Source organism: Corythoichthys intestinalis, chromosome 17 (assembly GCF_030265065.1).
Source record: "Corythoichthys intestinalis isolate RoL2023-P3 chromosome 17, ASM3026506v1, whole genome shotgun sequence".
Classification (NCBI taxonomy): Eukaryota; Metazoa; Chordata; class Actinopteri; order Syngnathiformes; family Syngnathidae; genus Corythoichthys; species Corythoichthys intestinalis.
In genome coordinates, this window is record NC_080411.1 from 30568244 (window position 1) to 30588212 (window position 19969).

At 38.3% G+C, this 19969-nt stretch overlaps 2 protein-coding genes across 2 annotated transcripts; both read left to right on the forward strand.

Annotated features, from left to right (window-relative positions):
• Positions 1-520: 520 nt before the first annotated feature.
• zmynd19 (zinc finger, MYND-type containing 19) lies at positions 521-11316 on the forward strand. Its single transcript, XM_057818115.1, has 6 exons — positions 521-755; positions 3448-3507; positions 3581-3687; positions 3846-3986; positions 5119-5299; positions 9160-11316. Exons 1-6 carry the CDS (start codon positions 705-707, stop codon positions 9301-9303), a joined length of 684 nt encoding a protein of 227 aa, XP_057674098.1. The 5' UTR covers positions 521-704; the 3' UTR covers positions 9304-11316.
• A 1155-nt stretch (positions 11317-12471) lies between these two features.
• On the forward strand, positions 12472-16132 carry tmem141 (transmembrane protein 141). Its single transcript, XM_057819193.1, has 5 exons — positions 12472-12624; positions 12737-12803; positions 14152-14235; positions 14295-14405; positions 14727-16132. Exons 1-5 carry the CDS (start codon positions 12571-12573, stop codon positions 14786-14788), a joined length of 378 nt encoding a protein of 125 aa, XP_057675176.1. The 5' UTR covers positions 12472-12570; the 3' UTR covers positions 14789-16132.
• Positions 16133-19969: the final 3837 nt, after the last annotated feature.

A 19969-nucleotide genomic window follows, 5' to 3' on the forward strand; every position in this document is an offset into this window, starting at 1 on the left:
CAATTAAATCACTTTTTTTTACAGCGATAAAGAATAACAAGATCAGACATTGATATGTGAACATTTAATAAAGAACTGAATATTTAATGGGGTGTCCTAATTTTTCACATGACTGTAACTTTTTGAAGATATTTATATGAGGAACGCCTTTACATGTTGGTGTTGCTTAAAGCCCCTGCAGTAGACTGAATGGCAGCATTTGGTGCACACCACCTGCGTCAGGGATGCTTTTAAACCAAACGTCATCCATCGTGACGTCAATCACCGAGTTGTAGCGTTAACGTACGCAAAAAAAAAAGAACCAAGTGGCTGACAAATCCCACCCAATTTATCACTTATTCCGCGCGAAAATGGATGGGATCGGTCACGAGAGTGATGACGTAATACGTAAAATGGGCGGTCCTGCTCCAGAGTTAGTGCCTATTGGGCATATAGACGGAAGCGAGTGAGTCAAAAAACGTAACGTTCATTTTGATTGGCCAGCTGGATAAGTGTCTGATGTCGCCCTGCCCCCCGCCGGAGCTCGCCCTCCTTTCCTGCGCCAACAGCGGTGTCACCGAGGCCGGGCAACCGCCGGAGAGACCCGGAGTCCCGCCTGACGTCAAGCTACTTAACGCTAACGGCATCGAAACGGGGCTTTAGGGGGCCGTCTCGCCTCCCCCGTCGTTAACACCGGGTTGGATCTCACACCTCGCTCTTTTCCGATGTCGGACTTCAAGCTGGGGATCGTACGGCTCGGCCGTGTGGCCGGGAAGGTGAGCAGCCATCCCGGGATGGCCATGTGCGGCTGGGGGAGGGCCCGTGGAACCGAAAAAAGAGCTGGAATTAACTGTCCTGGGAGTGTAACAAATATTTTACGTGATTCCCCTAGTGATTATCTTATAAAGTTAACACTTTAGCCTCGTTTGAACGGATTTGGGGAAGGCAACGGTGGGTCGTCTACTGCCAGTACCGCCGCCGCCACACGCATCAGGCGCTGAAATGCTAACGATAGCGTTAGCAGGGGTTGTCGGCATTTTGGCTATTGTTAAAATATTGTTGCAAAAATGGCCTGTTTCGTTTGCTGCGACTCAACCACGTCGCAGTTATCAAGCCAAACGTTGTTCTTTCCCCGCCACGAGTCGTATTACCGACACGACGACGAGCATGGCCACGCTAGCACCAACATTTGGATTACGGAGAGGAAGCCATTGCCCAGACGCCGTCTGAAATCTTTGCTCTCACTCGACAAAAAGTCGGGTTGTTGAGCAAATGGACCCTGTCTTCATAAGGTGTCCCCCACATTTACGTATTTCTTGTTGGTAAATGTGTGCTGGTCATTAAACACGATGTGGCGAATGTTGTTAAGTACAAGAGCCGGCTAGCGGGCATCATCGTGTACTGTTTGGCTGTCACGTCGCATGTTTCCACCCGTGTGTCATGCGGATGACGCCGTGCTTCTGACAAACGGCATGCCCGGGGAGGGCGGAGGTCTCTCGGGTAGATATCACATGTAAGTAACCCCACCCACCTGAGGGACCCCGGGCAGGAGATGGAACGTGACTGGTCTGTCTGTGGACGTGTTGAATTGTAAAAAGTAACTTCTATCATGTTTGAATAAGTACTATCAGATACTGCAGTTTTGTAACTGTGCGTAAACCTTTGAATATGTAAACACAAGAGGGAATGATAAAACAAAAGCATTGATATCGACCATGATTTAAATATTTTATCATCTTAGCAATTTATAAAACCGTACAGCTGAATCAAACTGATCTAGATTCATAAAATAGAACATTTGAATATTTTTGAGGGATTCATAAATCAATGCAAAATCAAAATATTATCTACAAAGTTGCAGTGAAGTGAAAGTATGTCTTGTAAATTTCCGTACATCACTGAAAAGTATCGTTAAAAACCATGGCAAAGCTGTTTTTTTGTTGTTTTTTTTCGAAGTGTGATTCAACGAAATAAGGCCTCAAAAATCATGAAAAGTCAAAACGTTGTCCGCACTTTCTAAACACTAGTTTTTTTGTGTTTGCTTTTTTTCTTTTCTGATCATATTCTTTTTCAGGATGTTTTGTTGATGCCAATCCAATGCTGGTGTTATAGCTTTATTTTTAGGCAATACCAAAAAAGATGTTTTTTTTTTTTTTTTTTTAAACACTCTTTGGTTCCTAAAGAGAAGTAGTCCCACACAGCGGACATGTTTGAATTACATCGGCCGAAAAATTTGATGGAGTTGAAAAGATGTAAAAACTAGATGGGTTGCCAATGCAGATAGTATCAGATTGGGACAACACTAACTTTAGGCTTGTCAATTAATTGATTTGAAACCGTATTACAATAAACTGTCATAATAGACATAATAGATAGCTCTATTATGCAACCTAAAAAAGGATGCTAGTTCGTCTTACATGTTACGTATGCCCACACACATGTATTTGTTTGAATTGGCAACTTATTTCTCCTTCCTTGCTGGTGGGTAGAATGCACCCAATCAGTTTGTCGAACGGCGTTCCATTCTCTGCTGAGCATCCTAACCACCAGCTAGTTTATGTGTCAACAGACTTATTCCAATAACTTGCAATTGTGCCAGAAAAATCACTGTTCCAAACTAAGAAGCTGAAGTTATTTTATATTGCGGGAGGGAGGCCTCATAAATGTTTTGATTCAACTGTTTAAAATGGCTAGAAGTGCTTTGGTCAATGAGGCTCTCCATGGCCACATTTAAGTGTAACTTCTCTGGTGGTGGTGGTGACGTCACTGTGCTCTTTCTTGTTCTCATCCCACCCAGGGATTGAAGATACACCGTCAGTATTAAAGTTGAGTGTACAGCGTCAGTATTAAAGTTGAGTGTGGTGACCGCTTAGCTAAAAGCCCACGCTAGATGCTAGGCCACCAGCACATTGGATGTGAAGCTTCTCGACATGCATGGAACCCTCGCGTCAGTTTCCTACACCTCCTGAAGACGTTGCTCCCAATCCATTACACAATGCCGGTCTGATAGTGGTGGTAATGTCACTGTGCCACTTTCTCATTCTCACTTCATCTGGGAATTGAACCAGTACCGTCACCATGGCAGTCAGGCGTGCTAACCGCTGAGCTAAAAGCCCAGGCTGGCAGTTCAGCTGCCATGTTATTTTGGCAGCACTAGGTGTGAAATTTCCCGATATGTACATCACCTGCTTGTATCGGTTACATTCAATAGGGGATGAAGGCACTACAAATCCGTTCGCAGTCTCATCCGACCCCCAATAACTTTCGCATCCATTACATAAAGGTATAACAATATCTTTATTGCTCCCTTTTTTCCTTTACATCACTTGAGCAGGGATGTATTTGAGGCTGACATATAACTAGAATTTTGGCTCGTGAAACAAAGAGGAAATTCAATGCCTGCACTGTCCAGTGTATATTATTGGCCTTCTGAAATGCAATCTCACTTATATAATTTTGCTCCCTCAGACAAAATACACACTTATTGATGAGCAGGACATCCCTCTTGTGGAAAACTACGCCTTTGAGGTTGGTACTACTGACAATGCAGCTTTTTCCATCATTCTTGCACTTTGTGTGAAATTGTGTAATGTGCTCCCAGGCACGCATGGAGGTTGATGCCGACGGCAACGGAGCAAAGATCTTTGCCTACGCTTTTGATATTGGCAAAGGACGCTGGGCAGGAAGACCGCTGCACGAGCTGCTTTGGTGAGTCGTAAGTTCGTCTTAGGACTGCCCGTTGAATAAACTGTAACTATGTAGCGCCTTTGTCTTGACAATTAGGTCATTAACTACTTTTTAGATGACACACCTGCATGTACAATTGATGTAGTTTTACCATGTCACTCCTTGTCTCGTTTTGTCAGGGAGAAGCATAGAGGAGGAATCGCCCCGAGTTTTCAAGTCATCCACATCAACTCTGTGACTGTTGACAACCGTCTAGACAACCTGCGACTCGTCCCTGTCGGCTGGAGTCCTAAACCGGAAGAGATTTCCAGCAAGCAAAGGCAAGGCTGGGAAATTATGATTGGAGCATCCATGATGATTGATGTGAAGGGGTTACTAGAGGAGTGAAAAAAAGACTGATTCCATCTGTTCGTTAGGACAAGATATACAAGCTTATCAATAGCAATCTCCTCAGTCGGTACAAAATCTGACAGTATTCCAGAGATACATGGATTGTCGAGCTGTGCATCTGCTATTGTGAGGCTAGGAATCTGTTATCCAAGGCTTCACTTTTTTTTTTTTCTTCAAACACTGTTAGCGCTCATATCATACTGATTTCTTTTTTAAAACACTGTTTGCGCTCACGTAACAGGTGGAAGTAGTGCCATGACCGGAGTAGTGGAACAACTTCAAAATTATAGCCTTATCCAGTATTACTTCATGTTATGCATGATTTATTGGGCTTTTATTTTGAAGCTAGCCAGCGTGTTTTTGAGATTTTTGCGGCTGCATGCTTGACTTGCTACCGAAACTGCATTCTCGTGGGGAAATTGCTCAAGATATCCCTTGACATCCCAAAAATACAGCAACAACATGTTTAAAACTTGCTTACCTTGAATTTTTTTTATAATCAAGTTGATAGTGGTAATATTCAGACTTTTGACTGGGAGGACATCAAAATGGATTGAACACTTAGCGTTGTCAATGGCACTGAAAAATGAGCATTCATGGCAAGTCTTCCCATTTTAGATTACTTAGAAATTTATTGCTGTCAATAGCATGCAATGGGTTAAATACTATGACTATTATTTTAGCTTTTATTAACATGGTATTAATGTATAGATATAGATATATTTATATTTTTATAAAAAAATTTAAAAATCATAATAATTTTTTTAAATGGCCAAAAATAGGTTATGGGTCATAATTGTCAACTTTTGAATAGCTGTCGAGTGCCCACGGTCCCTGAAAGGGTTAACAAAATGTTGGCATCATTTTTATATATTTTGTACAATTCACAAGGTATATTTTTGCTTGATTCCATATTTTACATGCTTTAAATCGATCTATATGGTGTTATTTTAAGTACCACTTTAATAGACGGCTGGGGTCGCTAACTTTGTTCTTTATTCATTTTTATTCATAATTTCTTTATTGTCATTAGACACATTTTGTTCTTCCTCGCCTATCTAGGGAACAGTCACTTTACTGGTTGGCCATCCAGCAAGTTCCGGCCGACCCAGTGGAGGAGCAATACCTGGAGCTGAGCCGCACGCGCTACTATAATGCCAACGGCGAACTGGTGGAAGAAGAGGAGTGCTCATGCACATATTACGAGTGCCACTACCCGCCTTGTTCGCTCATCGAGAGGCGGGTGAGTTTTAACTGTGAAGGAAATCAACACTGTTCCAAATTATGAGTTTTTTGTTGTTGTTGTTCCTTTTTCCTGTCAGTACAATTTAAAATTTTCCTGGCAGTTGGGGGAAATTTAAAATAAATAGATAAATAAATAGATAAATAAAATATTTTTAAAATTTTGGACAGTTACAGTAGAAATAGTGTTGCACCGATACCATTTTTAGCTCCTGATTCCGATACCTGGCTGTGTGGTATTGGCTGATGCTGATATTGTGCTATACATACATACACATATATATACAGTGCCTTGCAAAAGTATTCGGCCCCCTTGAATCTTGCAACCTTTCGCCACATTTCAGGCTTCAAACATAAAGATATGAAATTAAATTTTTTTGTCAAGAATCAACAACAAGTGGGACACAATCGTGAAGTGAAACAACATTTATTGGATAATTTAAACTTTTTTAACAAATAAAAAACTGAAAAGTGGGGCGTGCAATATTATTCGGCCCCTTTACTTTCAGTGCAGCAAACTCACTCCAGAAGTTCAGTGAGGATCTCTGAATGGTCCAATGTTGTCCTAAATGACCGATGATGATAAATAGAATCCACTTGTGTGTAATCAAGTCTCCGTATAAATGCACCTGCTCTGTGATAGTCTCAGGGTTCTGTTTAAAGTGCAGAGAGCATTATGAAAACCAAGGAACACACCAGGCAGGTCCGAGATACTGTTGTGGAGAAGTTTAAAGCCGGATTTGGATACAAAAAGATTTCCCAAGCTTTAAACATCTCAAGGAGCACTGTGCAAGCCATCATATTGAAATGGAAGGAGCATCAGACCACTGCAAATCTACCAAGACCCGGCCGTCCTTCCAAACTTTCTTCTCAAACAAGGAGAAAACTGATCAGAGATGCAGCCAAGAGGCCCATGATCACTCTGGATGAACTGCAGAGATCTACAGCTGAGGTGGGAGAGTCTGTCCATAGGACAACAATCAGTCGTACACTGCACAAATCTGGCCTTTATGGAAGAGTGGCAAGAAGAAAGCCATTTCTCAAAGACATCCATAAAAAGTCTCGTTTAAAGTTTGCCACAAGCCACCTGGGAGACACACCAAACATGTGGAAGAAGGTGCTCTTGTCAGATGAAACCAAAATTGAACTTTTTGGCCACAATGCAAAACGATATGTTTGGCGTAAAAGCAACAAAGCTCATCACCCTGAACACACCATCCCCACTGTCAAACATGGTGGTGGCAGCATCATGGTTTGGGCCTGCTTTTCTTCAGCAGGGACAGGGAAGATGGTTAAAATTGACGGGAAGATGGATGCAGCCAAATACAGGAACATTCTGGAAGAAAACCTGTTGGTATCTGCACAAGACCTGAGACTGGGACGGAGATTTATCTTCCAACAGGACAATGATCCAAAACATCAAGCCAAATCTACAATGGAATGGTTCAAAAATAAACGTATTCAGGTGTTAGAATGGCTAAGTCAAAGTCCAGACCTGAATCCAATCGAGAATCTGTGGAAAGAGCTGAAGACTGCTGTTCACAAACACTCTCCATCCAACCTCACTGAGCTCGAGCTGTTTTGCAAGGAAGAATGGGCAAGAATGTCAGTCTCTCGATGTGCAAAACTGATGGAAACATACCCCAAGCGACTTGCAGCTGTAATTGGAGCAAAAGGTGGCGCTACAAAGTATTACCGCAAGGGGGCCGAATAATATTGCACGTCCCACTTTTCAGTTTTTTATTTGTTAAAAAAGTTTAAATCGTCCAATAAATTTTGTTCCACTTCACGATTGTGTCCCACTTGTTGTTGATTCTTGACAAAAAATTAAAATTTTATATCTTTATGTTTGAAGCCTAAAATGTGGCGAAAGGTTGCAAGGTTCAAGGGGGCCGAATACTTTTGCAAGGCACTGTATATATAATATATATATCCTGTATACATACAGTATTTTTTTTTTACTGTAATACTAAATTACTGCATACTCAAATGTAAAATAATTACTATCATGGCTTGGTCGAACACTGTTCAAAAACCTTTGTGAAATGGGGGAAAAAAAGACTAATACAAATCTGTTGAGCACACAGTCAAAGTACGTTAGCTTAGCTCAAGTGCTAATCACTTTTTGTAGGAGACAACACACATTCACTAGTCTACTTTTCCCTTGTTTTACCACCTTCTAACAAAGCGAACATCTATATAGATGTTCATGTCAATGTCAATGTTCATAAAACGTTAAATCTTGGCTGGTATTACTGTACATTTATACACCATTTATAGGCTCTAACATCGAATTTGCCCGAATATAAAACGGCCTTGATTATAAGACGACCCCCTATTTTTCAAGACTCAAGTTTGGAAAAAATAGTTTTTGAACACCAAATTAATTTTTATACGGAAAATAATTACAGTACATCTGAAACAAATGATTATAACAATATATTTGAGAGAAAAAGCATGTTGCCTCATTCAAATCTTAATATCTGAACATTTAAATATGTAAACTAAAGTGCAATCACATTCGTAAATGAATAGCTTCTGGTTTTTGAAATGTAAATAAACCAATCTATTGTGATAAAACAACAAAATTGCAATAACTGCATTAACCATCAAAGTGGGGTCTAACTGTAACTGTAGTCTTGAAACAAAGAAATTAGAAAATAAGAAAAAACATTGCAATAAAATAATGCAAACTGGTTAAACTTGAGAGTAGCTGAGATCTGTCATGACAGAACATTACTCCTCAAGTTCAGCATTCACTTCAATGATATCTGGAGCCATCTAGCGTCGTGAATGGGTGTAATGTATAGACCCCGAATATAAGACGACTCCCACTTTTTCAGTCTTATTTCAATGCAAAAAACACAGTCTTATATACCGGTAGTATCGGTGCAACACTTATTAATTTATTATTATTACTTTTGTTAGGTGCACGTTTACCAGAGGAAGAATACAGGGTGTCCATAAAGTCTCTTTACCGTTACAAAAAATTATTAAAAATGCAATTGATTAGATATTTTATTCAGATTTGTTCTATTGTATTCAGCGTTTATTGAAGTTTTTTTTACCTCTTTTAATATACTTCTACATGGGCACCATTAGTTGCACGAAGCACAAATGACTCTTCTGCAAATGTTTACCTTGACCTTTTAACTGAATATGTGGCACCACAACTGAATGCCCTTCAACCAACCATCATTTTTCAGCAAGAGACCGATGGATTGGAAGGGTTGGGCCAATTCCTTGGCCGCCACGTTCACCAGATATCACCCCCATGGACTTCTTTCTATGGGGCTATGTTAAAGATATCGTGTATCGAACAGAGATAAGGGACATTACTGACCTTAAGCGAAGGATTACTGATGCCATTGGCACAATTGATGAGGCTATGCTACATCGAACATGGCAAGAAATCGAGTACCGTCTTGATGTGCTTCGTGCAACTAATGGTGCCCATGTAGAAGTGTATTAATAGAGGTAAAAAAAAAACTTCAATAAACGCTGAATACAATAGAACGAATCAGAATAAAATATCTAATCAATTGCATTTTTAATTTTTGAAATGGTTAAGAGACTGTATGGACACCCTGTACTTTGGTTGTGGATTATTTAAGATTTGATGGCTGGAATATAATGTCATCTCACTGCATAAGATGTTTTTTTTTTTCCCAGTTTCACAGCAAAGCTCAGAAAAAAAGCATTGATTGGGATGTTTCATAGCATATGCATTGAGAGAGGAAGCAAACCAGACACCAAAATGCTAGTTTTGAGCTCAGGGCATTAAATGTATTGTTTTTTATTTTTATTTTTAAGGAACAAAATGTTTGAAACCTGTTATTGATTTTTGCTTTTCGTCCACAGCTTCGAGAGTTCAACATTTGCGGCCGCTGTCAGGTGGCGCGCTACTGTGGCTCACAGTGCCAGCAGAGGGACTGGCCCGCCCATAAGAAGCAATGTCGGGAGCGCAAGCGGGCTCTGGCGCTGGAGTCAGAACCGGAGCGGTGATCTATGAAAGGGAAGGAAAAAAAGCGTTTTGATATGCGGGTTGAGGGCACGGGGGAAGGCGAAAGACTAAAACCACAGAGACAACAGTGCTCGCCTCACTGATGGACTGGGATTGGAAGTAGGTGATGAACGGACATCCGTGTGCACTTCCAGAACTGGTTAATTCTCCTTGCTTCTCACGTGAACGACAGGGAAAGTTCTTTTGTTTTTGTCTTTCGGGGGTTGGCGATACCTTCCGAGCTTGACCTGCTGCTGCTAATCGTTTTGCTCGCGAGAGGTCAAGACTCTGGACATCAACTGGACAACGCTCTGATTTGGACGACCTCTTGTTAAGATTGGATCACACTAACAGTATTTTGGGTGTGCGTGTTTGCGACGTATGTTTTGCCAAGGACTCCATGGATGTGTGTGCGTGCGCATCTTCTTAAAGGGGCCATATTCCATTTTAATTTTATATTTCAATTAGACATTTTCACTGTTTTGTAATAAAGTAGCTGCTGAATTGTGGCATTTTTTCCCCTTTTATTTTACAGACGGTACAAAGTGTCAATCATTCAAGTCACCTTTGAGATGCTCTCCACTATTTATGAACATATTTTTACGAATGTTTGTAGAGCAGGGTGTTCCATTAAAAAAATTGAGATCTTATGACCATGGTAGCCTAGTAGAGTAATAATATTTTTTCAATGTTCGTGTGAAACTGGGAAAAATAAAAACCCAACAAATTCAAGACTCCAGTGACAGGATGACTAGGAATCTACACCAAGAAAAATATTTTTGGGCAACCATTACCGTACTTGAGATTGTGTCATTAAGTTTGAAAATGACTTTGGCAAATATTCTATTAGATTCAAATCAGGAATGTGTACGTTTGAGGCAAACAAAACTGGCTTTGTGTTAGAAAAACAACATTTCGACGAATTCAAACATTGATTCTATGTTGAGTATGTGCACTGCCTGAAACACGACATGTCTTCCTTCCGTTTTTGCCTTCCACTTCTTTGATGAGTCCAAATCTGCATTCCAGTTAGTGTATTAAAATTGACTTTCCTGTAAAATGCTCATTGCAGGCTCTTGTTCGACTGCATTCGGGCTTACTCTTAACTCACAAAATGCCTTTTCATTGCTCGTGAATGTCATTCTTCAACTAAAACTGGAGTTTTCACAGATCTGGTTGAAATTTGAGTGGCAATTCGCACAAGAGGAGGTCTTTTTTTCTGGAACACCCTTATTTTTCTTTTCTGTTTAGTTGACACTACCTTTTGGAGATTGATGCATTAGCATTTGGTACTTTTGGCTTTGCTAATTAACGCCAACGCTTGGTTGAAATGATCACGGACGCTGTCTTTCATCATATATGTCCTAGGTATTACGTGTGAATGCGTGTCGGGGTGTGAGTTTTTTTTTTTCTTCTTAAATTCTGACAATGGAGCTCTATTTATTTAAACTATTTGTGAAAACCTATTTAGTGGTGACAATATCTGAAGGCATACTGAAGTGAACAGACAGAATGATGTTTTTCAGCTTTTTTGATCATTTTGGTTGTCAGGGCAGGTGAACTAGTCTTTTTTTCCACACTTCCAGGTTTTTTCACACAAAAACACTCTTCACTGAAATCTTCCAAAACGTTTAAAAACTTGAATCCTCGCCGCTTCTGTTATATTTTAGAGACCAGCTCGTTGGTTGTCATCTTTTTGCCTTTACCCTTAATGCACCTGCTTAGTGTGTCTTAGCTGAGGTGTCAAGACACTTTTTGGAGCATGTGTGTCCAGCGTTGACATGCGACTCATTGATTGTGTATTTTGTATGTGTGTGTGAACAGGTTTTCACGACTGCACTAAAACCCAGATCTGATGTTAGCGCGTTTATGCTCCCTTATACTTTTTTTGTTTTGTAAAAAATATGAATCACTTAGAAATCAAGAGCTACAATATGTGAATAGAGTCGGGCGATAACAGTTGCTTTTCCTATGTAAAATGATGGTAAAATAAAAGTGAACCTCATTTGTTTGTCTGTTACTCTGCTGTCGAGTGCATGTTACAGATAATTTACTTGTACCTGCTTATGTAAAGGTATACAAATCACTGCATCTCTGGTGTATCTGCCCATTATTAAGTAAAATTTAGCAACCAACTACATTTAACTACTTTGACCGTAATCTATTTGTTTATGCTGGTTATTGCAGCATGCACAGAGCATCCATTAACCCTTAACAGAGCAAGTTGTTATTTTTGGTAATCAAAAAATAGACCTGGTGTCCACATATGTGTACAAATCAAATTTTAACATTTGGTATAGAGGTATGGCCTACATGACCCAAAATGTGATACCAACAAATGTAGATGCCAGGTCTTTATTATAATTACATACTGTATATGTCAGCACTTTGAGGACCTTTCGGGTTTTTGTAAAGGGGCACAGAAATACATTTGATTTAATATATATGAAGAAATATTTTTAAAATAATTACTATTATTGTATTTTGTATTTTTAAAATATATTTCATACTTTTTTATTACTAAAATTAATTCAAATGTTAATAAAATCTAAATTAATGAAAATTAATGAATAAAACCAGAAATACACTTTTGTTATGCTCCCCCAATAACACTCTAAAGCTGATTCTATTTCATTTTACATTTTACATTTTATAACTCATTGCCTCCCATTGACCACGATAAACATCCAATTTATTTAAAGTGGGAGGATTGGCTGTTAATGTTCATGCATCTATATATTTTTTAATTTGAGATATATGTTTTATATATTTTTTTAAATAGTAAAGAATAAAAATCACATTTACGTTTTTATTTTTATTTTTTTATTTGAACATTTTTTTAAAAATCTGAATATTTGCTGTTACTGTTACCTTTTTAAAGTAAAATAATGATAAAACGTGCGTTTGAAAAAAAAAAAAAAACTTAAAAAAAAATGTAAATCACATTTTATTGGGTTTACTTTAAACTGTGGGGCCACTAGCATTTTTATCAATATAAAAGTGTGTTTCTCTTATGTTTTCGTTCTCAATTTGTCTGTTTTGTTTTTGTGTTATTGATCTCCATCATCATGTGTTTGAAATGCAATGAAGTTCATCATTCATTCAATTTGCGGAGAGATGCAATACCACCTCCAGCCATTAAGCTTCGCCCTAGTTTTGGTCACCCTCTGTTTAAGTGTCCGACATCCGGGCGCTGTACGGTAATGGTAGCAAAATCCCATATATTGTTCAGTTATTATTTCTTACGCACTAGATTTTAACCAACGACAATGGTGAATCTTGGTCTCACTCGAGTTGACGATGAGTTGGTAGCCAAACACCCGGTGAGCTTTTTACAATTTAGCGTGTTGTTCCCGTTTGTTTAATTTTCCACTTAATGTAATGTAAAATACAATTGAAAATATGGCTTTATCCATTGGTTATTTTGTCTTTCAGGGTTTAGAAAGTTATGCCGCTTGCCAATCCCACGCCTTCATGAAGGGAAGTGGAACCTTTGTCCTTGGTACGCCAAACGTGTATTTTCACCACTTACAGTAATACACATAACCCTAAACCCTTGTTTCATTTATTTATTTATTGTTGGTTTATTTGTAAGTAGATTTTTTTTAAATATATTGTCCTCGAAAGACAGGTTTATGACAACCTCTTTTTAATATTATAGATTAAAATTTCAAGATGAACCTTGTATCTTCCACATGAGGGCAGAATAACCTTCAGGCATGTTTGACAGAAAGAAGGGCAAATGGCATTTATTATTTGTATTATCACGAATGCATGCAAGACTCCTGAATTGTCGTAACTTAACAAGTTGTAGTTATCTCTCTTCAAGGTTGAATTGAGTCTGTATTAGGCATGTGCCAGTATGATATTCTGACGGTATGATAACCTTAAGCCAAAATTTCACGGGATCAATTGCAATTGCAGCTCTAAAATGTCTTACTTTCAGATATCTGGGTTAAAAAAAAACAAAACAAAAAAAAACTTTTTCCATTAAACAGGATTTGATTTTTTTCAAAACATATTGTAAAATTGGAACATAAGTATATTGTTAAGATATATTAAAAAAGAACAAAATATTCTAAATGAAATAAAAATAAATTCAGCCCTTTAGGTGAGCCTAAACCCGAGGGCCACAGCTCAATATTATTACCATCAGAACAAAAATAATTGAATTGTTTTCCATAAAAAGCATGTGTGCATGACTTGTATCATGTTTACTGTAAATTATAGACACACTTTCTTTCTCAACACTGACAGTTGCCAGAGGGAAAATAACTCTGGTGGGAAACATTCATGACAGTGTTTACCAACCTTTAATTGTGTCAATGCGAAATCATATTGGAGGTAGTGCCTCCTCGGCAGCCACCCTCCGCAAACATATTTTACATGTCGGTTGGCTCTCCTCCTCTAAGCCCCAGCCGTCTGTAACTCTTCTGTAGCCGAAGTATTCACATACCAGCGATTTCGTTTTCTTCGATGGGGGGTAAAAAGTTTAGGAGTTTCACCTTCTCCAGCCATAGACATACACAGGTGACACACTCACACTGAGCAACAACCGATGTGGGAGGGTTGAGCCTATTCAGCCTGTTGTTCTCTATTGTATTTTAAATTGCCTTTCAAGATGACATGTCTGTTCTTGGGGACTCTATAAAGTAAATTTTCCCCCTAAAAATGCTACTTATACTCCGGTGCGACTTATATGTTTTTTTCCTTTTCATTGCGCATTTTTTTGGCTGGTGCGACTTATAGTCCGAAAAATACGGTAATCTGTCCCTATTATTGAAAATTAGAAGCATCTGCCATGTTATCATAGTTATTCGATATCCTTTTATAACAACTCTCTCTTACAGGTGCCATTGGCCTTTTTGCGCTTCAAAAGGTTCTACAGAAGAGACTTCCTTATCCTCTGCAGTGGAACCTGCTCATTTCCATTGGTGAGGAAGTTTTATTCCCCTCTTCTCTCTAAGAGGGGTCCAACTGTTGTCCCTTTTAGTGGCGTCATCGATGGGCAGCTATGCAGTGACAAGTTGGGAAACGCAAAAATGCTCCGACCTGTGGTTACTACTTGAAACTGGCAAAGTTCCGGATAGGTCACCACCACATGGTGAGTCTCTTAGGCAAATGTATGTTCCACTTGTATGTCTGACATAAAAGAGACATGCAGTATTTTTTGGTCTGACTTGTATGGGATAAAAATCATGTCAGAGACAGTTTGTGTTTACAAAAAACAAAATTGTGCTAAACACAGCAAATGATTTCATTGGCCCCAAAAGGTTACAAGAACTGCAGAATGGTCCTCGTGTGAAAACGTCTATAATCGCTGTCATAAATATCCAGTCAGAATATGCCATATGTGCTACCCAGTGGACCAATAAGTTGGTTGGTTATATGAATACTTATATGATTGTTTACTTTTGTCTTTTAGTGCCTAAAACAGAAGAACCATCAGGGACTCGGAAGACAAAATATGGCGATGTGATGGAATGAAAGCCTTTTAATGTTATACAGTGGAACCTGTTTTGGGATGTTGATTTATCCCACAAGAACATCCGCTGTGCTGCCGTCATGCAGGAAAACAATGAAATTGCGACCCTGTTGTAAATCGTCGTATTTCGAGCGTGTTGGCATATGTCGAGACAAATGGACGAGTCATATTTTATGTCGGATGACGAAAGGATCGTATGTTGAGGTGTTTGTATGTCGAGGTACCAATGTAATGTTTTTTGCCATATGAAATATATTTAAAAGAAAGTATATACTTTGCAGTAAAACTGTCATAGCTATCATATAAGTGTATGAATATGAATAATAAAACAAGAATGAAACATCTAAAGGTGCCAAACAACATTTTTTTCTTAAATCATGACCATGTTTCCGCAGATTATGGAATCCTATCACATTGATTAAAATTCAAATTTTCCAAAATCTGAAATTTTCAATTTTGAATTCCCAAATGAAAAGAGACATTTTGCAAAATTGCCTGGTCCTTCTATATTTCTCACTTATTCAGCTCATTAATAAAAGCTTGAGAACAAATTTTCCACATCAGGTCTGGACATCATGGGAACTATGCATAAATCCCTACTTTTCCCAATGACAGGTTCTTGTTATTCTATGTGTTCTATATTTTATATTAAATATGTGTTTATATATTTATATTTTTACTATACTAAATGTTATTTGTATGATGTATCAACTGAACCTATTAGATAATATACAGTACTCATATTTGCATGGACAAAATGAGCTTTCAGACTTAAAACCATCAATAACATGAGAATAATCTGATTCAAGGATATTCGTGGTTTAGTATGGCTCTTTAGCAGAGATCCGACGTTAAGCTTATGATCTGGTATTACATTTTTGAGATGTGTTTGTTGGCTAGTTTTTACTGCAGTATCACTAAGTGTTTACTCAATTAAATGGGGGGTTGGGTAAAAATCGGTGATCATTTATAATCATGGACATTATTATCATCTTAAAGATGACATTGCTAGGAATTCATTTTTTTTTCTCCATAAGATTGGTCAAAATGAGTTTGTCACCTGTTTGAGGTTTGTTGTCTACTATATTTAGTTTGTGATTTGATTGAAATCATTTTTTGAAGTTAAACCGCTCTGCAAATGAGCAGATGTCCAATTGCTGACAGTGTGACCGCACTAGATCTTATTATGCATGATATTCTTATTATGTGTGAGAGGTTTTAATATTAACACTTGTTCACCAACATACTCAGTCATCAATTAAAATAGCTTGAAAAAGGACAGTATGGGTGGGAATTCTCAACCAAAATTGTCTTACAAACTTGATAAAACAACAGATTATCAACAAATACCGTAATGTGTAAAAAAAAAAAAAAAAAAAAAAAAAAGGTCACATTAAATAGTTTTTTTTTTTTTTTAAATCAAGAATTTTATTGGATCATTTTGGTGGTCATCAGTTTTATTTGCAAGTGCAATTTCAAATCACTACGACCTGAGAGTGAGAGTAAATTGGGGTACATCTACAGTGTTGTTTTGGTAGTCGAATTTGACTAGTGACCACACATTTAAACGGAAAGATCATGTGCATGCCAGTGGAAAGAAATATTGATTTATTGAAATGAAAAACATTAAAAAAAAAAATTTCTGATGTGTGATAGTTGAGAAAAATGGAAATAAAAGCCAATACGTCAAGAAAGTTGCTGCCTGAAATTGCTGCAGCCATTCCTTCAAATGTACTTTTTCTATTTTTTTCCCTCATAATTGTAATGCACTGCTTTTCGTCTGTCATTTTTTGTGTTTAAACATTCGTCTCTCCATCATAAGAAGTTGAAAAGATTCACGATTTGCAAACTTCAATACTTTGGGCAACCACCTTTCACATGAAGGTCATTTCTGGTTTCAGGTTTTGTCTGTCCTTTAATGATTTGCTGTCCAGAAAGTTGAAATGTGTCATCCCCGACCGTTTTCCTGAGTTGATTCTTGAACTACACCACAGGGTAATTGTCCAGGCTACCTTGACAATCTGGGCTGTCCTTATTTTGATCAGAAAGAGGAAAAATGCTCAAAATGAACCCAATTACTGATGTGTGTGTACATTGCTTTCATTGTTTTATTTGAAAAAGTTAGAGACCCACACACTATGAGAAAAGAATTGGCATGTGTGTGTGTGTGTCTGTGGATTTGCAGTCCAGAAAGTTGAAATGTATCATCCCCGACTGTTTTCCCATGTCAATTCTTAAACTACAGAACAGGGTAATTGCTCAGGCTACGTTGACAATCTGGGCTGTCCTTGTTTTGATCAGAAAGAGGGAAAAATGCTAAAAATCACCCCAATTATTGACGTGTGTGTACCTCGCTCTCATCGTTTTATTTAAAAGAGTTAGAGAACCCCACACACTATGAGAAAGAATTGGCATGTGTGCTTCTAATGTTCTAATAGTATGTTGACCACATACAAATTTGTCAACGTGAATATGGTTAAAAAAATCAGTAGAGACTGAGCACAACGAGGGGAAAAATTCTCAAATTCGACCCGATTAACAGTCTGTCTGTACTGCAAACAAAACTGATTTTCATGAGTAGTGAACGCTGCGATCAAAGATCATGCTTTAATACTCCCAAGAACATGCTAAATCGCTAACTTATGATGGTGCCATGACAAACACCGTTTCCAAATGTAAATCGGAAAAAATGTTTTGGCTTCAATTCTAATGTCCTTTTTCTGCCTCACTATTGCTCTTGTTCTGCTGTTGCAGTCACTCAAATCCTGTTAAGCATCTCCATGATGTCAAGGTTTTTGAACATTCCCTCTATCTTGCGCTCTCTCTCTCGCTGTCTTATGGATGCAAGTCTTGAACAAGCAAATCTCAAATCCCTTGTCAGATGCACACTGACGCCGCGAAAAAGAGAAACAGGGCAAACAAGATGTAACGAGGGTATCTACTGTAGATTGTTGTTAACAAGAGTGGAAATCTAAATCATACAAGCAAGGAGGAACATTTAGCAATCTCTGGCAGACACACATCACTAGAATTCAGCCATTTTCCTTCACTTCTGATCAAAGTCTGCAAAGGCCCGATTATCAGATGTCTTTTAAAGATGGACCGGAGCAAATATACTAGATTTTGGGGTGTGTCAGGAATGTTTTTTCGTTACATGATTTCCAAGGAAAGGAGTTGGGGTAGCCAATCGTAAATTGTCTGTATAGTCAACAAAGAGTTAAATGGAGGACACCCTCGTATAGTATGGCTAAATTTAGGCACTTGTTTTGATTATTTAAAGTACATCGCACACTATAAGAGTAGTAACCATACATGATCATATGATGCTTAATAAAGATGTCATAAATAAGTATGTGTGTCCTAATTCACTGTGTACAAACTTAAGTGTGTGTGGTTGCTCCTGGTCTTCTATCTGTGTGGCATAAAACTTGTCATGCCACTGTTACTCCATTGACATTTTGGCGAGAAAAAAATGCGCATGATCATTTCACCCTATTAGACAGTAGTGTGTCTGCATGGGCATGACAGCAGAAGAGGATAGCACGACCGAGTGTCAGAGATGAGCCATCTCGCTTTGACCTCGCTCCTCTTTCCGTCACATAGTTTCTTTGGGTTATATAACAGCAGCTCACTCGCTCACGCAGCACAGTGAAAACTATTTACAACATTTCTGCAGCACCAAACTAACAAAAGCAGCATCATATACCAGCACGTTTGCCTAAAAGTCCTGAGGTTCAGTGACGATCTTGCCTTTCTCTGGATTTCGTCATTTCTACTTGTGCTTGCTTGCAGTTTCTTTGGGTATTCTTCCTTTATCCCACAATTCAAAAGCATGTTGGCTTTATTGAAGACTAATAAATTCTCAATTGTCAGTATGCTTTATTATTGAACGACAACCAGTCCAAATAAAGGTCAGCTTTGGTAAATTGAAGATTCCGAATTGTCAATCGGTGTGATTGTAAATACCTGTTTGTCAATATGTGTCCTGTGATTGGTTAGCGACCATTTCATGATGTGTAGACAAGTTTCCGAGGTACTTCCGCTTTACTTCATTTCTGCTCAATGACTTCCGTTTTACACTTTCTCCATGCAAAACAACTGTGGAGCTGGGGTAACATTACTCATCAAAATCCCTCAAATAAGACAATTTGGAAATGCCGACTCTATTTGCCATCATCACAACATGGGAGGACAACATGTTCATGAAGGCAGATGTGGAACCAAGCCCTTGCCACTACAAAGACCGGGTGTTTATGTAGCCCTGTTTCCGCTGTGTTATGGACAGTATGTTCTTCCTATTCCTGCATTTTCATGTGTCTCAAAAAATACTCAAGCTAAAATCTTGCACGTGAAACGTCTTGTCTTTGATATTGTTGTTACTATGATTATTCTAATTGTGATGATGTTTAACATTATTTACTACAACAACTGTACTGCTGTGGATATAACACATGCTATCTGCTGTTAGCCTGTTGCTAATCAGTACGTGTAGGATGGCACAATTTTGTAAACACATGAATGCAAATGTTACAAGTTTTTTGTTCGTTTCTTTACAGGTTGAAAACACTGTTAGGCAAGGGAAGACAACTTGATGTGCCTCACAACACTTACTGTACGTTGGTGGACATATATCGAGACTACGTGCATTCTACTTTGATGATGAAAGGCTCGACTTTTGCTCCAACTTCGTTAATATTTTTCTAATAATTTTATAAATTGTGATTTAGTCACCTGTTTTGCACATGCACCAATTGTTTTAAATAAAACAAGAAATGGAATCATAATGTCCAAAAGTTTTATTGCAATCAATATCTGCAATAGAAAAGAATGACATACTATTTGTTTTATATGTACATACATTGTAGCATTTCCTTATAACAACAAAATCCGTGTCACCCCTTCTGCATTCGGCAGCTGTAATATTTTTTGTGATTTGACCTCATTTTGGTCACTCAAGTGGCCGGCCTATCAATCTACACCTCACATTAACACAGGTTGCTATAATTTTGTCCACAAATGATCAACAAAGTGATAAGAACAAACATTTAATCTTATAGGTGGATCCTTAGGTTTAAAGCACATCCTTAACTTATTGTCTGCTCCTAGTTTCGATTTAAGTCGTATGGCGTGGTAGATCCACACTGGCACATTGTAGCTACTAGCTGGTCGCTGATCAAAAAATT